At 39.7% G+C, this 21,701-nt stretch overlaps 1 protein-coding gene across 7 annotated transcripts in view; it reads left to right on the forward strand.

Annotated features, from left to right (window-relative positions):
• lmo7a (LIM domain 7a) overlaps positions 1–21,256 on the forward strand; it is a 77,016-nt gene extending 55,760 nt beyond the window's left edge. For 3 of the 7 annotated variants that reach the window (XM_042494949.1, XM_042494950.1, XM_042494955.1), the window contains 17 exons: positions 689–955; positions 1,668–1,782; positions 4,073–4,234; positions 5,120–5,304; positions 5,398–5,461; positions 7,004–7,060; positions 8,728–8,753; positions 9,802–9,909; positions 11,527–11,613; positions 13,075–13,487; positions 13,690–13,746; positions 15,676–15,731; positions 17,030–17,210; positions 17,486–17,800; positions 19,318–19,426; positions 19,877–19,979; positions 20,563–21,256. In XM_042494949.1, the coding sequence (XP_042350883.1) occupies positions 689–955; positions 1,668–1,782; positions 4,073–4,234; positions 5,120–5,304; positions 5,398–5,461; positions 7,004–7,060; positions 8,728–8,753; positions 9,802–9,909; positions 11,527–11,613; positions 13,075–13,487; positions 13,690–13,746; positions 15,676–15,731; positions 17,030–17,210; positions 17,486–17,800; positions 19,318–19,426; positions 19,877–19,979; positions 20,563–20,585 (2,328 nt within the window). In that variant the 3' untranslated portion in view covers positions 20,586–21,256. The remainder of the gene's footprint in view (positions 1–688; positions 956–1,667; positions 1,783–4,072; positions 4,235–5,119; positions 5,305–5,397; positions 5,462–7,003; positions 7,061–8,727; positions 8,754–9,801; positions 9,910–11,526; positions 11,614–13,074; positions 13,488–13,689; positions 13,747–15,675; positions 15,732–17,029; positions 17,211–17,485; positions 17,801–19,317; positions 19,427–19,876; positions 19,980–20,562) is intronic. The other 4 variants (XM_042494953.1, XM_042494952.1, XM_042494954.1 and 1 more) reach the window with 4 other exon arrangements.
• Positions 21,257–21,701: the final 445 nt, after the last annotated feature.

The raw sequence follows: 21,701 nt of genomic DNA on the forward strand, positions 1-21,701 counted from the left end.
TAGCCCAGAGCTAACAAACCAAACACTGGCTGCAGATAGGCCCATTTGGGTTTTGGGGTTTTCCGTCAGCCAGTTGGTTAGGCAGTCCCTCCACAACGAGCAAAGTCTGAAGAAGTCAGATTTTTTTAAAAAAATGTGAAAATGTTTTATTTAGTGTTTTTAATCACCAGATCTGTTGGTTTTGGAGAGGAAGAGACCTCTGCAGACAATCCGGCTCCCGATAAAAACCTCCTGAATGTTTGGATCTTAAGTTATCACAGAAAATAGTTGAGCACAAATTAGCAGGCGTTAGGGTTGCCGCCCGTCTAAGACGTGCCAAACAGCATTGGAGATACATTGATTTGTAACCTGAAACTGCTTTATTTGGTGTTTTTACCCATTTTAATCATCAGGTCTGTTTGTTTTGGAGAGAAAGAGACCTCTGCAGATAATTCGGCTCCTGGTCAAAACCTCCTGAACCATGAACTCTGAAAGATTTCTAACCAGGAGAAGTTTCAGCTGGTTGCAATTTTCAATCCTCACTGCTATGCCACTAAATCCCCCTAAATCATAAACACTGTTCCTTTATAGAGTTGACATCACATTCACCAGCTAAGATCTCTTACAGATTTAAATCAATCATCATTTCAGTTTTATTTTTTAAACTCAAAGTCTGCATTCTTTGACAATCTCCATTCACCCTGGACAGATGGATGATGCTCAGAAGCGAGTCAATGGAGGCACCGATGTTTCCAAGAAGTCATCAGTGCCGAGCCGCTATCACCAGTTCATGACCTCTGAGGACGAGAATCAGTCCAGCTCGGCCCAGAGCAGTGAGGATGAGGAGGAGGAAGAGGAGAAAGAAGACAAGACCACAGCGAAGAGCATCACCTCAGCTAAGAGCGTCTCACCTGTCCCTCCGCAGGTCAAGAGTGAAGCACCGCTCAGTCCTGCTCCAGCCAAAGAAACCAGCCAGGTATCAGCGCGTGTACTGAATAATGTGGTTGTTACTCGTGTTTTATTTGATACTGACTTTGAACAGTCACTGAAATTATTATTAGCTTTGTGTTAAATGAACCCAAATGAGTCATTAAATCTAATTTTTGCTTCAACCTCTTTTCTTAAATAACGACTGCTTAAAAATGCTGCGCTGCAGAAATTAAAGAATAGTAATCAGTTGTTGTTAAATCAACAGCCATAAATGATTAATAAAAGGCTTTCTTGCCAAGGCAGACCTGCATATGCATAGACTCAAAACCTGACATGTTGATCCCCAGAGTGATGGAAAGTCAGGGCCATATTTCTTAACAAGCTGAAGCCATTCTAACCAGATTTTCTTGATTAGGAATCAAATGGCAGCAAAAAACTGCCTGTGACAAGCGTAAAGTTTTCCTGTCTGTGTGATGATACCAGCATCCTTATTGTAGCTTTAAAACTCAGCCAGTACAGCAAGTTAAATACAGCTCTTAATCGCATCGCCAATAGCGCATTAACGCTGACCACCCTAGTAAATAAATAATTTTCATAATTAGAAATAAAGTTTTTATTTTTCCCAATTTTAGATAACTTTCTATTTTCCTGTCACCTTTTACTAATTTGTTGCAATTTGTGGCATGTGTCATATTAAGTTGCTTATTGCCTGTCTTCTCTTTCCTATTAACTCACTTGTGTTGGCATTTGGTTTCTAGGAGAACTACTGTGAGAGGCGGATCAGCCTGAACCAGAAACCCAACAGCAGCAGAGACTTTGGTTTCCAGGCAGCCTGGGACTCAACAGGAGCTCGTGTCACGTCCATCCAGCCAGGTAACGACAACAAAGACATCTGAGAGAAACACCTTCAAACAAAAGGGATTTGAATTGTATGGCTGTATGAGCTTTATTCACCTTCCAGTGTAATGTGTACTGCTCAGCCAAACTGGCTTGAACTCCAGTGTTCCCAGTGGTTGAAACAAACAGATCACACAGGCATTGGTCATGTCACACTCTCACTGATGCTGCTTGATGTATACACAGATACAGTACAGTAGTAATATTTGAATTCAGTGCCTGGACTCTGTTATATTTCGCAGCTTGCTGGATAGTTGTCAGCAGGTTTTCGAGTCCATTGCAGTGGCGATGCCAGACCTATGTAGGGCAGCATCTATCTGGGTCAGATCTGCTGGGTCTGAGCCTCTCTTTCTCTTCAGATTTTTCCACCTTCACAGCAACTCATGGAATTTAGAAACGTTTCAGTAACACCCAGCATCAATGCATGAGCTCTGTCACAACAGTTTGAATCTACAGTGTAATGGAGAGTCACTTTAACTCACCCTTTTAAGAGGACAAAACACGTTACTGTAAACGTGTCAGTGTCAGTCAACTGGTTATTTTTCAGCTTTAGTCCTTTGGCATGACAGAACACATGTGCCATGGAGGGTATATGCAGGTATATGGGGTATACCCACCTGTTTATCTGGCCATTTACAGTATAAAGCAGTATATATCCACTTCCTTCTTGATAACACATATACCTTGTATTACACCGTCCTCGTCAACTACCACTACACCACTGTACATGTGATAAGTGCACAAATTGTGCAGAACAGCAGGGAGAAGTAAAACACTGATGCAACAGTACAATGACTTCATCCACAGCACAAGCAGCCATGCAACGCAGCATGCTGGATGTGAACTTGATGTCACACCGTGCTGTAGTTTTTGGACTCGGGTGCCATCTTGTGAGGATCGTGCTGTGTTGCCTGTGCCATCTACGGAGGTCAAGCAGCACCATTAAGACAAACTAATTACAGTAAACAGCATAGATTCATACTGTGTGACTTGGTAGGCCCGGGCTGGGTTACACACTCTGATGCACTACCACCACTAACACACATGGATATTATAAAATATTTTGTTTTTAGACTGTGTGCACACACTTTGGAGTTTTGACCTCACAAGATTGCGCCTCCGTCCTACACCACAAGACACACTTTTTTGATTCTCTACAGAACAACAGAACATAAATGAGCAATGCTGTAATTAACCATCTTATGCACAAATAAGCCAACGAGACATAAAACTGTTAAAAGGGCTCTATACAACATTCAGAGCATTAATACAGTAGCAGACATCTATGTGCTATGCAAAGATATAGTGTGAATGGAGCCCTGAACAGAGAATAAAGTCTCACTCCCTCAGTATGTGTTGTAATCCGAGCTTCTCTGTTCTTTGTTGTGGAAGACGGTCTGGCCACGCATGCATGTTAGTGCATGTGAATCCGTGTGTGTATTCGCTGGCTACCTCATTGCCACCCCTTTGCACTGCACTTATATTGCAGTTACTGCTGATACTGGGACGTCATTCTTGCAGAAATGTAGCGTGTAGACTCCTGTCCTGCTGTGTTAACAAGGGGGGAAGAAAAATGTGGAGAAACATTTTGAAAAAGGCAGCTTGTGACTCTCAGTAGTTCCCAGCATTGTGTAATTTCAGGTGTCACCAAAAACACATTGTAAAAATGTACATTTCTATCTTAAACATTTGAAGTAAGAATGTCACTGTCAAAACACTTAAAACAAGGGCTTTGTTGCAGTTTTTAGCTTGGTATGTTTTTTTCTAGTTTATAAGTGTTGAATAGATAAACTATAAATTCTGTCTGTGGAGGATTCATCTGGTATCAATTAAAACTGTAATTAGACATCAGTTCTGTATTTTCTTATTGTGATGATTTCTTGTAAATTCAATTTCAGTGAATATACTAAAACAACTATGACAAAAATAATTGTTCTTATGAGTAAACTCCACTACACTTCAGAGGGAGTTATTTCACTTTCTGTTCCACTAAATCTATTCAGTAACTTGAGTTACTACCTAATGTGCAAATTAAGATTTATTCACACAAATCATATGAACATATATACATACAGTTAAAACAATTAATTGATTGAGAGAAATGTTTTTATAATTGTTAAAGTAATTTTCATGGAAAAATATTTAAAAAACTTATTTGGTTGTTTGAATTAGTTTATAAGATAAATTTGCATTTTTCTTTGTTGAATACTTCTAATGCCAACACATCCTCCTGACTGTACGTAACATGGTCGTCTGTGTGGTGCAGGCAGCCCGGCAGAGATGTGCCAGCTTCAGACCGGAGACGAGGTGCTGACGGTGAACGGACACCAGGTGGCAGAAATGAGCTACACAGATTGGAAGTCTCACATGGAGGAGGCTCTGCAGGAGGGCAGTCTGGTCATGGATATACGCCATCATGGCAAGAACAGTGAGTCATCTGTGTGTGTGTGTGTGTGTGTGTGTGTGTGTGTGTGTGTGTGTGCGTGTGTTTGCGAGAGAGTGAACTGAACCACTGTAAGGGTTGCATTCCTGGACTGACAATGCTGCTTATGCTGCTTGCGTTGCTAAACAGTTTTGACACTTTAAATTGGTCCGTAAACTATTGTGAAATCATCCATGAATGATCTCATGACAGCTAAGCGGTGAAGGACTTGTTACTTTTTTTTTTTTCATCTGACAAGGGAAGACTGTCGACCTCAGTGGGTTGTTTTTTTTCTCTCTCCTGTGTGCATTTTCCTATCCTGTTTCTGTTTTATTTCTTCTGGTAGTTTCTTCTATTTTTCTGTGTTTTCTGTCTGGTCAGCATTCCTCTCTGTATCCATGCGGTGTTTTCCTTGTGGAGAACTAACCCGGTTCGGGTCCACAGTCCTCTGAGTGTGCTGTTTTCACAGTGTTAGTATAACAGGCTTACTTTTTCCAACTACGTCAGTGTCACCTTCCAAATATAATAAACCACCCAGAGTAGCTCCCTTGAACTAACACACAGTACTTGTTACACACAGAGTACTTGTTACACACACAGTACTTGTTAATAGTTGAGTGTGGCCCAGCGGTCGTGAGCCTGTTAGAAACACTGTGCGGGTTTATGAAGGCTTTAATAGGCTGCATGGCTGGGGAAGGTTTCTCTGTCACACCCTGCTGCTCTCCGTAATAACACCATAACAGCAACCTTGTCCCTTGCTTTATAGTGTCCTTTATGTAAATAGATTCTGTGTGAAATGTTGGGTTTCACATACACGCGTGCACAGAAAACGTGGCTTTATGTGCAAACACACATCCAATTTTTTTTTGCCATTGCATTGTCTGCGTGCAGACTGGGACAGAGATCAACCTTCCCTGCCATTTAAAAGCCATAAGACCATCAATCTGACCAGTATGGATCATCCGATACTTCTAGGTTCCACCGACACAAACGCTGTCAGCTCCAGTCTGGATTTCACCTCACGGGCTTCCGTGGAAAAGATGCCGTCCAGAGAGGCCCCTGCCCACCCAGTTGTTGTAAGTGACCCAGAATGACCTCAGGTTTGATCAAGTTTTATTTATGTATTGTGCAGCTTTAATGAGTGTACACCCCGCCATGTCTCCCCGCAGGATGTGGCTTCAAACGGAGTTAATGGAGGTTTCCGGGAGCAGCCGGTGACCATGAGGAGCAAAGGTAAAGAGCAGAGCACACAATCAGAAAGGTTATGGAATTGATCCTGACAACTATATCTGTACTGAATACAAACACACCAGTGTGTGTGTGTGTGCGGGGGGTTCATTTTGTTTACTGTGTTTTGCAGAAAACATCTTTGCAAAAACTGGACTTTTGTGAATAATACTGATGAACATTTACTGTGTTACATAACAAAATGATGCAACAAAAATAATATCTGACAGATATGATTATGTTAGATCTTAAAGGGAAAGTTAAGCCCCAAATCAAAAATACATATTTTTCTTCTTACCTGTGGCGCTTTTTGTCCATCTAGATTGTTTTAGTGTGAGTTGCAGAGTGTTGGAGATATCAGCTGCACAGACCACTTCTCTCCAATATAATGGAACTAGATGGCACTCGGCTTGTGGTGCTCAAAGCGCTAAAAAATACATTTGAAAAACTAAATGCCTCTTCATAACCTGGTTACTCAACATAATCCACGGACCTTGTTGTGAGCCGGTTCATGAAGGAACTATTTTCTGTCTATAGAACTTCACCCACTAACAGTATCAAGACGCAGAAGGATACGTGCATCTACTAATGGAGGAGAGGCTCATAGTCATGACAGTGAGGTGTAAACATTAATGGCCTCCTTCCTTGCTGAGCTGTAATGTTAGCTAGCTCAGTGCTGCAAAAAAAGGGAATGCTTCCTTCTACATGGTGATACGGTTAGTGGATGTAGTTTGGTAGAAAGAAAATAGTTCCTATATGAAACTGCTCCCAGCAAGGTTTGTGGATTATCTAAGGAAATCAGGTCATGATTTCTAAAAAGAGACATTGCTGTTGAGTCTTTCCAAATGTAATTTTTCAGGGGGACAGGGGACACACCCTATTTTTTGCCCGATAATGCTACATTGTGAACAACAAATTTGACTTAAAATTGTGAGGAATTAGCTGGTAGGTGAAACTAACAGCTAGCAACTAATGGAGGTTACATTTAGTTATACATGGATGCATTCAAGCTTTGTTCAGTAAAAATGAGAATTTGGTGAAGGTAAATTATAATATTATCACAATGTTTTCAAATGCAGTCTTGTAAAATGTAGTTTTTGGCAAGATCTTGAATAAATAATAATAAATGAATAATGATTTCTTTCTTTCCCTGGTACAAAAGGGAGAAAAAAACATCAAGAACTAAATAAACAAAAACAACAAATACATTTGTTTTGGTATCGGCCCTATTTTTGACGATCTGCAATTTTTTTTGGCACTTTGAGCACCTCAAGCCGAGTACCATCTAATTCCATTATGTTTTAGAGAGGGAAAATATCTCCAACATTTGGCAGCTCAAACCAAAACAATCCAAACCCCTAAATAGCTCTGCAAGTAAAAGGAAAAAATTGTATTTTTTGTTTATTTTGAGGTGAACTGTCCCTCTAAGAGAGATTCACTGTGTGTGTAATTCACTTATAAGTAATGTAAGGTGGTAATTCCTCTGGTAAGACTTGTTTCTCTGCTCCACTGTATCTCACTGTATCCTGTTTTCCATCTCTCATGTAGAGTCAGAACCCATATCTTTGAAAAACTTAAAACGGAGGTCAGAGTTTTTTGAACAAGGTAAAAAAGAAGTGACCGAATCAGGAGTCTTCATAATTCTACGTCTGTGTTATCTGGTGGCTGGGTTCTCTGTGCTTTTTATCTCACTGAATTCTTCAGATTCCCAAAAGGATTTTTGCATGTTTCCTATCAGTCACAGTCTCGTCTTCAATTGATAAGTCACCTTTTATCAATTGATTATGAGCTGACAGGATGAAAATAGGTTCCTCTGTGGCTCTTATTTTGGTGCTGGTGCGTAACCTTTGTGCTGTGCCCCTTCCCTCCTTCAGGTGCCTCAGGGTCCAGTGTCAGTGCGCTGGTCTACCTCTGTGGTAAACAGGGTTGAATGTGCAGTGCAACCTCACCTTCGCTTGGTGCAGCCTGGGACACTGACATGCTTTTCAAACCGAGGGAGTCTATGAATATTTGGGGGCTATTTAACCCGTTCAGAACCAGTTATATTCCAAACAATAAAATTTTGTGGTAGTGGATTTCTACTGTAAATGCACCCATAAATCAGTAGCGTTTTTTTTTTTAAATTATTTTTTTTATTTGAGTTCTTTATTATGTGTTTTTTTTTCCTTATCCATTTCAATGGACGAAGAATCTTAGTGCAGAATTCACCAAATAGTGAAACTGACAATAAATGATCGTAACAGACCTCTTTTTGACAAAAACATCATGAATTTATTAATTTTAATGAATGGTTAACATGCAGTACATCACTGAATGAGGTTTTGCATGAAAATAGAAACATGTATATTTTAGCATTTAGATGATGTGAAACACACTGATTGGCTCAAAGACATTGCATCAAACAAGTTTTGGGTGGATGCAGATGAGAATAATCACAGATCTAGACAACCTAGAAATTGGACGAGGGATCTGAACGGGCAAAGGAATTGTCTCCTGACAAACCAAACTTTGTTTAACTCATATTTTGAAGATGAAAAATCATCGGTTCACGATCACAAAATATTCCAACTTTTTGTTCTGTGTTGATGAAGAAACCCCATTAAAAATGAAAAGGAAACATGAAACAGTCTGTGAATAAAAGCAACAGGTTGAGCTCCAAAGGCTGAACAGCATGTCAGACTCTACGCCAGCGTACCAACCACAAATCCAAATCTTTGAATCCTCAGTGTTTGTGGTGTTTTTTGAACGGTGTCCAGGTTTAACACATGGTTACACTTTTTGCTGCGCATGAAGTTTAAAGCATTCCTGTTGCTCTCTTGGCATGCATGAATTAAACTGTATTTCAGACTGGCTGTGCTGTAATTGAATGCATCTTAAGTATGCATGCTGCTAGTGTGTGTTTTTCTTCCAGTTTGTTTGATCTTCTTGTCCTCACAATCAGTTTATTGATTTTCCCATTCAGAACTATTGGGCTGGCATCCAATGTAAATGTCAACAAGTGGGTGATCCTGAATTGAGGGAATCAATAAGTCCTAGTGGGTGAAATTTGACCTTTGTCGCTCTGGGCTTGTTAAAAACATCAATTACCATTTATGGCTCTAAATGTCATTTTCAATGACGGATTGGCACTTAACTTAAAAATCAAGTTGAAACTTTAATAAGCCTGTCAACTTTGCGCTACTGAAGTAAATGGCCTTGAGGTTTACTTCTATTCTGTCCCTCCGCCTGTGCACTCCAGAAATATTGACTAGATCATTTTCTTTCTTTTTTAGGAGGATCGGAGTCTGCAATGCCAGATGTGAGTAGTATCATCAGTGCATGAAGGACAGCCTTTGTCTGTTTTGTTGTGTTTGCTATTATAGCATGACAACATTCTTTAAAACCAGATATTACAAAGTCTAGACTCATTATTATGAATTTCACATGAACTGTATTCCCAGTGTATTTAGACAGTGGTTGACTCTGCTTCTGTAGCCTTTTAGTGCCCCAATTAATCAACTATAATTGCAGGGAGCTTTCATTTTTATGAAAGTAAAACACTCAACATTCTGAAGATGGATTGTGTTGTGTATCATATAAGTTATAAAGCCCTCTGAGACAAAGTTTCAGGCTCTAAAGATAAGATGTATTTAGAGTACCATAAAGTCACTTAGGTCATACAGTTGGTAGCTGATATGATGCAGGCAGTGATGAAAGAAGTGCTCAGATATTTAACTTAAAGGAGACGTTTGTAGAATATAGTGGCATCTAGTGGTTAAGTTGCAGATTACAACCACAAAGAAGTAGATGGAGCAACAGTTTCAGCAAATATGAAAACAAAGTATTTTCATAAAGGTTACATACTGTATCTGTAATGTTTCAGCTGGTAAATGTTGAGCAAATTTCAGTTTCTTCTGAGTAGTTTAACCTATAATAATACATATAATTTATCAGTTGATCTTGTATTTTGCACTAGTAAACTGAAAAAGGAGCTAGTAACTGAAGCTTTAAAATAAAAGTGGTGGACATTTGCCTCCAAAATGTAGTGGAGTTGAAGTATAAAGGGCCATAAAATGTAAGTACTCAAGTTAAGTAAAAGTGTCTAAAATTTCTACTTAAGCAACAGTATTTGAGTAAATGTTTTCAGTCTTATTCTACCACTGAGTGCAGCTACCTTGTATCAAAAGTGCCAAAGTGGAGTTACTTCCAAAATGGACTTTGTTGTAGTTTCAAGCTTTACTTTAAAATCATCATCAGCTAATTTCTCAGTTCAGTTACTCTGATGATATTACAAGTCTTAACTGTTTGCAAGATTGAATGTGTAAGCATGTATGTTTATACTGCATGTCTGTCTTCACTGTCTGCAGATTCCTGTTCCTTCAATCACTCCGTCTTCCAGCCGCTGGTCCTGGGACCCAGAGGAGGAGCGCAGAAGACAAGAGAAATGGCAGAAGGAGCAGGAGCGCCTCCTACAGGTACCTAAAGGCAAACTCGTGTAGCGGTGACGTCAAGTTACAATTTGCTCTCAGTTGCCAGTTTATTGGGCACACTTAGCTAAAAAAGGAGGGCATAGCTGTAGATTTCTGGGGGCAGGGGACAATATTTAGAACATGCGTCTTTGCCCCCCCTCCCCAGTAAAAACATAATGTAGCAGAGGACTATAGGGGACATGCACACCGAAAATTGATGCAGAAAAGGCACAAATTTGTGCATGGAAATTAAGCTTAATGCAGATACTGAGTGAGTGATGCTCAGAACTCTCTGTCAAAGGGCCTGGAAACCCTCTATTTCACACGTGTCCTCCCAAATGCTGAAACAAAACCTGCACCCTTGATGGAGGGTAATATATCAACCCTGTAATAAATCCTACTTTCATGGAGATTACAATGTTCAATTTCTCTGTTACTGCAAGAATTCAGATAAATCACAAAACAATGACGGCACACAAGGAGGAAGATAAGAAAAAGTACTATTAAAGCATCAGAAATAGATAATCAAATAGTATAAAAAGACTGAATGAATGTTCTGATAATCTGTATTTTTGCTTTTGTTTTATAACATGTTGTTTCAAGCAGCGTTTTGAAATAGCTTGAAATATTGTTATACTGTCTGATTTCCCTTTGTACTTGTAAATAACCCTTAAAAAAAAGGACAGATGTCTACTTCCTTGCATTTCCTTGCAAGTTTTTCTCTGATTCCAAGACTAGGACAATATTCCAATTTTTATTGAATACACACAACACTCCTGTATTTAGTCTGCACTCATCGATATAAACACAATAGATAAAACATAAGAAACACCTCTCAGTAAAACATTTTACAGTTCAACAGCGGAAAAAGCTTCCACCAAAACAACTTTAAAACCTTCATAACGGATTTATTTCAGGACTGTTGCATTAGTTTGTTTTAGCAAGGTGTGCCCGACAAACTGGCAGCTGAGTGTGTAGTCCATTAATAAAGCTGAAAATACCACAAGAAGCAGCCTCACAATCCATTTGATCTACAACATCCATCTGGAAATCTGTCTGTGCCCCATCTGACAATGAGACGAGGCAACAGAGCGTGAAATGACGGGCTAGGAAGTCCTCACAATCAAAGCCGCCTGCTCCTAATGGGCTCAAAACAGAAAACTTTACAGAGCGCTCTGGCAGCTCTCAAAGTAAAGCATGTGTCGAGGATCCAACTTAAATGTAGTAGAATCCTGTCAAAACATTTTTCTGAGGGTCTATTTCTGGACGGAGATCAAAGGTGTCCAAGCAGAGCGCTGCAGCCGGGAAGGCTTGTTACTCCTCCAGTCTTTATTCCCTGTTGGATACACGGCCTGATTTCATGATGTGCCAGGGAGACTTCCTGCCCTGGGCAAGCTTCTCTAGGTTTATCAACTTTTCAGGATGGTTAGGTAACATGTAGGTGAGCCTGGAATTGTCTGAATATAACACAGCTATGAGATCTACTTCGTTTTTCTTCCCAGTGTACTGTACAATATAGTTATGTCATTTTTTAAATATATTTTTTGTGTGTGAGTGTGCATCCAGGTCATTTAATTTGCATGACCTTTGACCTCTCTCCCTGTTTTTTTTTTTTTAATCCAGGAGAAATATAAGCGTGACCAGGAGAAGTTGCAGGAGGAATGGCTAAAAGCTCAGCAGGAGGTTGCCAAGAGTGAAGCCCAACAAGAGGTAACAAAAAGTATTTGTATTTGCAGAGATGATGGCATAATAATACCTGCCAGAGGATATTAACCCTTTGAAACCTGGATTAATATCTTTTTTTTTTTTTTTGTGCTGCGTTCAGACGCCTTTCACAAGTTATTTGACTCTTTGAAGCCTGAGTAAAATGGGTTGATTTCTTTCAAAAAGTATGGGCAATTAAATTACCTAAAAAATGATTTTAAAAAAGAGGGTTGCAGAAAAAGTTCTAGGTCATTTTCGTATTGTTTTTTTAAAAATATTTTTAGGTGAAAAAAAATCAAATATTTTGCTAATTTTGGGCCATGTCTTCTTAATTTACTCCTTGCCTTCTCCCCATGTTTTTAAAAGAAATTAAACCAATTTGCTCAGATTTTGAAGGGTTAAAAGGTAGCCATATGTTTTGACTCACGGCACTAAAGCCATGTTTCAAACATTTTCAGTTTAGTACCAGTGGTGGGTGAAGAGCTGAAAATCTATACTCAAGTAAAAGTGAATTTACTCCCATAAAGTGCAACCTCAATTACAAAAACATGATTATTAAATCATGATTATTAAATCCTTCTTGGCCGATGCTCAGTTGGATACAGTACAAAGACAAGATATTTAATGTTTAAAATGATAAACTTCATTGTTGTTTTTTTAATATACTCCATTTTTGAATTTGATTCCAGCAGACAGTTGTTCTTACACTGTGAGAGATTATTTGTACACTGTTTTTAACATGTAAGGGGCAAAGCTAAAAAATGTTTTTGTAAATATTGAATGCCCTTGACCTTTGAACCCTTAGATTTCACTGCATTAAAAACCAACATGAAAGTATAAAGGATATTACCACATGGGCTCCGCAACACTTTGGAAACCCATTGTTAGCAAATACAGTTTTATCACTGTGTTCATAGACTCTGATATGACTAAGCTTTAACTCGATCAATATAACAGAGTGCAGGTATCAGATTGTCCAGAGCCTGGACTGCTGGGCAACTGCAGTCGTATATGAAGCCAGAATGAGAAATAATTTCACTTCCAAGACTTAAAAATTAGTGTCCTCCGATCCCAAACAGAGAAACAGAGATGCATTTAGTGTCAGGTACCTCAACAGATTTTCTAAATGTATCCAAAAAGCTTTCATTGCGTTGTTGGATTGAAATTTCTAGAATTGTACAGCAGTCCATTTCCTGAAAAGACAGAAAGCGAGAGCAGATTAATATCGTGGATTTTTACATGACAACATGTGAGGTGATGCTTCCCGTAATGGAAGTATTTCCCACTAATAGTTTTGCAACAAAAACTCCCGTTTTGATCGGGATTTCTAAATACTTGCTGGTTTGTCACTTTGGGGGATGACATAAGTTTCTCCATTACTGTTGCAGTTCCTCCTGGAGGTCAGATTACTTCATGCAATCATGTGGTAAATGCTTCCTCTTTTCTGTCCTTCCCTCTCTCCTGCAGTCTGGGAGCCTGGAAGTGAACAGCCACAGCATCAGCCCACGCTCCCCCCTCTCTCCTGTGAACCAGCCCTCCTCTGCTCCGTGGGAAGAGGAAGAGAGAAAGAGGAAGGAGGAGCAGGAGCGCCAAAGGCAGGCGGAGGAGCAGGAGCGCCAAAGGCAGGCGGAGGAGCGGGAGCGCCAAAGGCAGGCGGAGGAGAGGAGGAAGAGGGAAGAAGAGGAGAGGGAGCTGCAACGTCTACAGGAGGAAAGGCAAAAGAGAGAGAGGCAGGCAGAGGAGGAGAGGAAGAGGAGGGAGGAGGAAGAGCTGAGATGGCAGAGGAGGAGAGAGGAGGAGAGGGAGGAGGAGAGGAGGAGGCAGGAGGCTGCAGAGCAGCAGCGCAGAGAGCGGGAGAGAGCCTTGGAGCAGCAGCAGTGGTCAGTAGAGACACTGCTCCACCATCACACTTCACTCGTCTGTCACACGTTAACAATAACACATTTAAGAGGAAAACATAATCCGCTTTATCGTCTGTGCATTAACATACGTGCAACTAATGTGTGTGCATGTGCTTTGTTCTCCATGTTTACGTTTTAACCCTTGCCCCCACTTCTCCCGTCACACTAACCTTCACCAAAGGGCTGCTGGCTCCCATGGCTTTGCAAATGTCCAGCCGTCATTGTCCTTTGCAGACAGGTTAGTACAGGAGTGCATTTGTCAAACTGTCTTTGTGGCGGTGTCTTTTTCTGCAGAGACTCTGCGTTCTGCCTCTGTTTTCTTATTTTCTTTTTATTTTGCTGTGTTCAGAATGTTTCCAGGCACAAAACACAGGTGAGGTCGGGACTTTATAATGTAACTATCAGGTGGCAGACAGCACACATCCAAGAGGGAGCTACAAATATCTTGGACATAAAAATATTTAAAGAATAATTAATTAATTTAAACCAATGCAAAAATGCATGACACAAATGTCGATATGAATTAATACAAATTAAAAGACTTGAAACAACAAAAGCAATAAAACCACAAATTAAAAGGTAATAAAATACTTAAAAAATAAAAAAAGACAACATCAAATGAGGTTTTTTAAAAAAAATTCGTTTTAAGAAGTGATTTAAAAGAAGTCACAGATTCCTGATGGCAAAGGCATGATCATCTTTAGATTCAGTCCTCGACTTTGGTACAGAAGGGCCCCACCTGTTAACGTGTAGCACACAGCACCAAAACGCCAAGCAGACATCTCTGGCTTTCACCTTCACTGGCAATACTTTTTCACAAACAACAGTCGACAATTTCTGCATAGTATACCTTTAAAGAAAATGCTTCTTCTCTGTTTTGAGCTGATCAGCTATTAAAACTAACAAAACCCGCTTTCTTCATAACCAGTTTTAATGATTAATAAAACCTAACAAAATTATCTTACAATGAAAATGTATTATAATTTTTCATAGTAACATGGGTTGTATTGGCAACACGGCTGAGTATCAGGATCATTACCTTTAAGGGACGGAACAAAATAACCCAGTACCAACCAGTACTAAGACTCATCCAGTCAAACTATACATGCATTCAGTTTTTTTTAGGCATTAGTATGGGTATCCTAATTTTTTAAACAATAACCAGCCCTATTTGGCAACACTATTTTAGGTCCAATTTAGTATTTATAAGAAGTACAGTATATAAAAAATGAATAAATGGTTTATGAGGCGCTATTTTAAATTAAAATGTTTGCCAATGATTACAGTTCCTCCCGTGGGTACCCATAAGTGGAGCCTGCTATTAAAAGATAATTAAGGACAATAAAGTAAAACACAGTTGTAATAATATAAAATATGCCTTCAGAGGAGAAATTATATTTACTGACAAATACTGCAATTTGAAAAAAGTACCTTAAATGTCCTTATATCTGCTCACAACTACGTTATAGTGTGTTAAGATAAATTTACTAAATGTTTGTATGTAAATATTAAATCGTGGGACTTCAGCTCTCACAGTGTTTATTTATTCCTAAATTGATAAATGTTGCTTTCATGTGAGCTTCTTCACATTTTCAGCTCCAAGCTCACCTTCTCTGAGTTCTTTTTCAATCCTCTGCACCAGGAGTTATCTTGGCAACACACTTTGTTCTTGCCTGAATCTACCAAAAACTGCAAAAACGGTGTCTCACAAGCACGCGGCCCTGCCAAACACCAACACCAACAAACGGGAGCGATTTGTCACTCACATACTTCATGTAGCATTGCAGCAGATACAAATTTAACATGCAGTGTGTCTTTGAAGCGGTAAAAATTGTGTTTTTCTTTTGTTATATTTCCAGCACTCTTCGGACAAAACAAAAATGGCACATATTAACTGTAAAGCTGATGAGTCGAGGTATTCACCGCGTAGTTGCTCCCTTTTGAACCAAATCATTCAAACAACATCTCTGTATATAAACTGCAATGAAATTGGACGTTCTCCAGAAAGTGGGTGAGGTCTCCAGCTGAGACGGGAATTACCTGTGATTGGTCTGCAATCAGCATTTTCCTTTTACAACTATTTTCACTGTGGCTTTCCAATATGTCAAATGTTTAAAAATGTGTTTTTTATGGTGGTAAGTATTTATTTTTTTCTTTTGTTTGACAGGGCGAAATCTAAATCAACTTCCCAGCTTGATGAAGAGGAAAAACCTCAGAGAAAAGGTCAGTTTTCTTGATTTAATGTGTTTTCCATCTGTTGGGTTTAACTTTAATCAAAAAAGTGATATATTGGATTGAAAGCAACAGCAAGCATTTAGATATCGGCCTTAATTTCTCTTAACTCTGGTTATTTTGCTAATTACTCAATGTTTGCATATTGTTGGGCATATATGTGGGCTGTGCTCTGCTGTAGGTGTGTGTGTGCAGCCGGGGGGCATGGCTCACTGGCTGCTGGAGGAGCAGGTGAGGAGTGCACGTGACAAACAGGCCCAGAGTCAGTGGGCTGCGTCAGAGCTGGAGATGGAGAGGAGAAACATCCTCAATGCCATGAGATACAGAGAGCCAGAGAGAGGTGGGCTCGGCGCCGCGTCCGCTCTCTGTGACGCCTTTGATCAGCAGATCAGTCAGCGAATCAGAACTTACAGCTGTTTGATTAACAGCTGACCAATCAAATGGTGAATCAGCCAAACAGAAAATTAAATGCAGCGAAACCAATTAAAGGTCCAGTGTTTGGGAATCAAGGAGATATATTACCGCCATGTTTCTACAGACGCACAGAGCAAGAGCTTTGACCTACCTGAAACTACACAGTTTTTGTCCAAGCGGCAGCAGTTCTGAGCAGGAGTCCTATTAAAAAGCAGAATTTCTGATGTAAAAAAAAAAAAAAGATTATATATTAGGGGTGGGGGGAAAAAGATACAGCATAGTATCACAATATTTTTGTGTGACCAGTAATATTTTATGGTGACTTAAGTATCTGTTCGGGCAGAGAATCGGAGCTCTACCTCGAGCAGAAAAACCAAACACTGGCTCAAAACAGGGAAATTCATGTTTGCGCTCTTCTGTCGAACAGCATCAGAAAAACACTTGTGTAACATAAAAATACATTTTTCAGTGTTTTCATCAGTTTAAATTAGTGGGTCCCTTTCTTCTGAAGAGGAAGAAACCTCTGTTGATAATTTAGCTCCCAGTAAAAACCTCCTGAACGATGAACACTCAAGGAATCCTAACTGGGAGCTCACACCTCATGCTGGATGCCACTAAATCCTACTCACTGCTCCTTCAACTCAGTGATTGCAGGGCGATTTCTCTCAGATCAGTTCCATAATTTAGTTATTTATATAGTTGTTTTATGAAAAATTCTCAAGTCTGGGGAAACACCGAATCTACATCTTCACAGTCTCATTCCTTCCGTCCCATTTCCTCCAAGTTCTCCGCCAGTTGTGATCTTTTTCTGACTTCCCAGAAACGTTCATTTCACGCAGCATGATGTTGAGTTTATCTCTCCTCCCTGGTTGCAGTGGCGGGCAGCGGACCGGGTGAGAGGAAGGGTCAGCTGTCCTTGTCGCAGGCAGAGCTGGAGCGGCAGCAGATCCTGAATGAGATGAAGAAGAAGACGTCGCTGCTGACGGACGGAAGCTGGATCCGCCAGCGCTCCTCCAACACTGTCAAGGAGACGGAGGATGTGCCACCCATGCGCAGGTACAGTCCACCCAGCATGAAGAAGAGGACAAATTCCCATCTCTGGTGTGGTGGTGTTCGGGTTTTCACACTTACTAATATCCTGTTAACCTGTTGTGTGCCTGAATTAAAACATTTATTAGTCTGGCTACCACTCTGACTCTGCTTTGGCAGACTTGATTGGCCCATTAGTAAATATTTGAACGAAAAAAACAACAGTTACAGTCAGTAGCCAGACAGTTTGAATGCTTCTACTAACGGGTTAACATGGTGTGTGGCGTGGGTTCGCTTTGCAGAGGCGAGTCTCTTGACAACTTGGACGCCTCCTACAACTCGTGGCGTTCATCTTGGACACCCAGAAGCAACTCTCACATCCCAAACTACTCTCGGCCTCACTCTGCCCTCTCTGGCAGCTCTTCTTTTTACGGTGGCGGGCGGTCCGGCTCCTCCACTCTGCCTTCCTCCTACTCCATGAGCTCCCTCCGAGGTGGGGCAGGAACCCCCTCGTCCCCTTGGTCCCGGCAGTCGCCTTCCCCCTCACCCTCCTCCCCGTCACCCGCCACCTCTCCAGAGCCGACGTCTGAGGCAGGCGCCCCTCAGCAGCGGAGCAGGTAAAATTAACAATGCTGCTTCGCTTTAACACCCCCAGCAAGCCGCCTCTAACCTCTCACTGGTATACGGGGTTACATAATCGTAGTCCAGGTGGTTGTTTGACCATGAGTTTGGATGAGGAGTGGTGGTGAAGGGAAGCTGAATCTCTTTTTTTTTTCACTTGTTCTTCTACTGAGAGTGTTATAACATGATGTTGTAGATGATATTGTTTCGTGTGACTTGCTTCATTCGTTCACTCTGCATTTCACAGCCGACAGGTTCAACTCTGACTTTTCTGTACATTTTTTTTTTGCAGATTCCCAGTTTAATTCCACCTGCACATACAGTGTTGTTTTGAGTTTTTTTGTTTTTGTGTTGGAACTTATATTTTAAGAGTCAAGCTAAAACTGCTGAGTATTTTTTGCCATGTTAAAATTATGATTATTTTTTAATTATATTATTTTTTCTTATTATTTTACTCTGGTTAGAAATATTAAAATAAATATGTTTAAAATACTTTATATATGGCACAAAACATTTAATTCAAAAACATTAATAAAGAAATTCTTGTAGGTGACTAAACAATTGAATTAATTAAAATGAAGAAACACCGTATTTTACTGAATGTTTTCATAGAGCTGTGGTCATCAGGGAGCTTCTGTTCCCTGTAAAGCAGAGGACATGATTAAACCAGAATTTATATTACTGAAGGCCAACATTGGAAACCGTTCTGTCAGTGTGATAGGGAAAAAGATCCTGTAAATCATTAGAACGAGAAACCTTTTCAAAATATCAAGTTCAAAAATCAAAATTGTGGGTTAGTATCTAAATATGATGAGAAACTTTCTTGAAATAATGACTTATTATCATAAAATAATAAGATGTTTTCTCAAAGTTTTGAGAAACCTTTTGAAAAGAATGACTCAGTATCTTAAAACAATGAGTATTCTTCTCAAAATGATAACTTAGTACCTCAAAATATTGAGAAACATTTTCACAATATTAACTCAGTATTTCAATATAATGAGAAACTTTATTAAAATAATTACTTAGGGTCTCAAAGTTATTTCTTGATATCTTAAGTATAGTATCTCAAAATAATGAATGAATTAGTAAATCAAAATCATTAGAATTTTTCTCAAAATAATGACTTAGTATCTTAAAACAATGAGAAACCTTCCAAAAATAATGAGTTAGTATCTTATAATAATAAGTGACTTTCAGAATAATGAGAAACTTTCTTAAAATAATTACTTATTATCTCAAAGTAATTTGATAAATGAGTTAGTATATCAAAATTCTGGGTTAGTAAATTCTGACACCAAGTTGTTATTTTGAGTGTCTCATTAAAATTACTTGCAAGATATTTTTAGTCATCACAGTGGCAGAATTGGGCCTCTGTAGGAAATAGGTGATCTGTCACTTTAACCCCGCTGTATACCCGTGTGAACCGGAGTTTTGTGTGTGTTTGCTTACATACATGCGTCATGCATGTGTGGTCGCCTCTCAAATCACAGCTTTACGTTTTGTAATCCAGGTCAGTGAGTGGCAAGAAAATCTGTACGTTCTGTGACGCCCCGCTGGGAAAGGGAGCAGCCATGATCATCGAGTCCCTCGGGCTCTGTTATCATTTGGGCTGTTTTAAGGTGAGAGCCGAACTCCCGTCGGCCTTCAGAGCTGCACAACTCGGCCGATTCTCAAAAGCTAACCTGATCACTCCAGACTTCTTTTATTACTAACCTGGTGAATCCTGGTGAATCTCAAGGTCCTTCACAGCTGAGCAAAGTAGATTTCCTGTGCCAAAACCTGCAAGCCAAACTAATCAACTCCTCCTTCACTTTGTTTGTTTTTACCAACTTTTTATTGTTGATCCGTCCTGGAACTTTGGTCCTAACTTGAGCTTTGTCTCCTACATCTGAACAGTGATCCGCTCTGCCAGTCTTTGTCCTTTGACTCTCATTTGTTCTGCATTTTTCTCTTTCTATACATACGATCAAGGGGCTTTTGTCTGTCCTCATCCCTCCACCTTTGGACTCGGACAGTTTATTGTTAAATCAGTTGCTCTTTAACTTATCCCATTTCCCAAACTCCCTCAGTGTATCGACTGTAAGTCTGACCTCGGAGGATCGGAAGCCGGGGCTGAAGTCAGAATACGAAACAAACAGCTCTACTGTAACTCCTGCTACGTGCGATTTAAAGGTGAGTGTGTCTTCTGCTCTCTCTAAAAGGACACTGATTTTTAACCAGATTTCTATCGTGGCAGTGTGGGCAGTACGTGTAGATGATTCTACTATCCATCATGTCCCATCATGACGAGTTTCAGAAAAGGAATTTATTAGATTATTTGAAGAATGTTAACATTTATTTTGATATTTTACAATGCAACGTCAGAAAAACATGATTCATACAATCCAGCTTCCCATGTATGAGCATTTTTCAGACTTTGATTAAGTCAATTTAATGCCAGTGTTTTTAGATAAATGAATTCAGTGCCTTTTAAGACTTTATAAGGATTCGTGGGAGCCCTGACCTTCCAGCAGGCGCATTCTTTAGACTGGTGTGGAGCAGTGCATTCTGGTAGTTGTATGTTTTCTACCTGTGGGGCAAAAGTAAATGCCACAGCCCATTTTCAGCCCTTTTTTCTCAATTTTTTCTGGTCATATAACACAGATTTCACAAGTATTTGCCTCTTTCCACAGCATAAGCAGCCCAGTTTAATGAAAAGCCCTTATTTCCAGCAGTGAAATACTTCTTTAAGTGTAATATTGCTGTTTTCTTTCAGCTGGCCAGCCAACCTCTATGTGATGTGACTATACTCCAGCAGATTGATGAAGAGACTACTTATGACAACAACCCATGAACACTTAAGTGAACATTGAAGCCATTGCAAATAGCTGGGACGTGTGGTTTGGACGTACTTCCATTTATGACTAAAAATCTCCTCACTGATGAGAATTATATTCACTTTTTTTTTTCCAGTGTGTGATTGAGAGGGTAAGCTTGCAAAAACATTATGTACTTTAATGTGTTTATATCATAATAAGTATTACTGTTGTACAAAGTGTAAGGGTTCTGCATGCACCAGAGTTTTTAAATGTTTTAGCCACGAAGCTAGTCAAAATTGTCTTTAAGATTATTGAGACAGATGTTTTCACTGAGAGGTTTTAGAGAGTTTTAAAGGAATCCTGCAGGATTGTCTTTGCTTCTTTTTGCGCTAAGTCTTGTGGTATTAACTCATTTGTCGATCATCTTATCGTGTCGATGTGCCTTTTTTCGTTTGTAACAGGGAGAAGTAATTAATAGAAATCTTTCACAAATATATTTAAAAAACCGTCTACTTGGATAGCACTTATCTGGAGTTTTCACTGATAGATGGATTGTACACATAAGCAGGTTTCCGTGTGAGGAATACAGTATATCATACTGAATGGCATTGAGGCAAACCGTAACATTTGTAAATAAAATGTTTAAATGCTTATCTGGTGTATGTGTGTTTTTGTTGACTTTTTCCAGCTGTGAAATTGCATAATTCTTTGCAATAATATTCCCTTACATGATGCAAGGCTCTTCCTGCCTCTGTAATCAGAAATCATTATACTCATCTTTCTCTGTCTGTCCGTCTCATTCTCTGTTTCTCTGTGGTGCCACACTCATAATGAAAAGAATTTCAATGAGCTTTTGTGCAAAGGTTCAGAGGGCCTGCCTGCTCTGTGTTCTCTGAAGCCAATTTGTCATGCATATTTCATTCAGAGCACACGCATTACATTTGATTACACTTTGATAAGCTATTTTCTTAATGTATTCTGTCATTTTGGCGGTTTCGTGAAATCATATCTGCATAAACATACATTGAATATTCATACAGGCAGGGAGGGATGCTCTTGATTGTTGAGTCTGTGGCTCCCAAATGCATTTAAACAG

Source organism: Plectropomus leopardus, chromosome 10, assembly GCF_008729295.1.
Source record: "Plectropomus leopardus isolate mb chromosome 10, YSFRI_Pleo_2.0, whole genome shotgun sequence".
NCBI lineage: Eukaryota > Metazoa > Chordata > Actinopteri > Perciformes > Serranidae > Plectropomus > Plectropomus leopardus.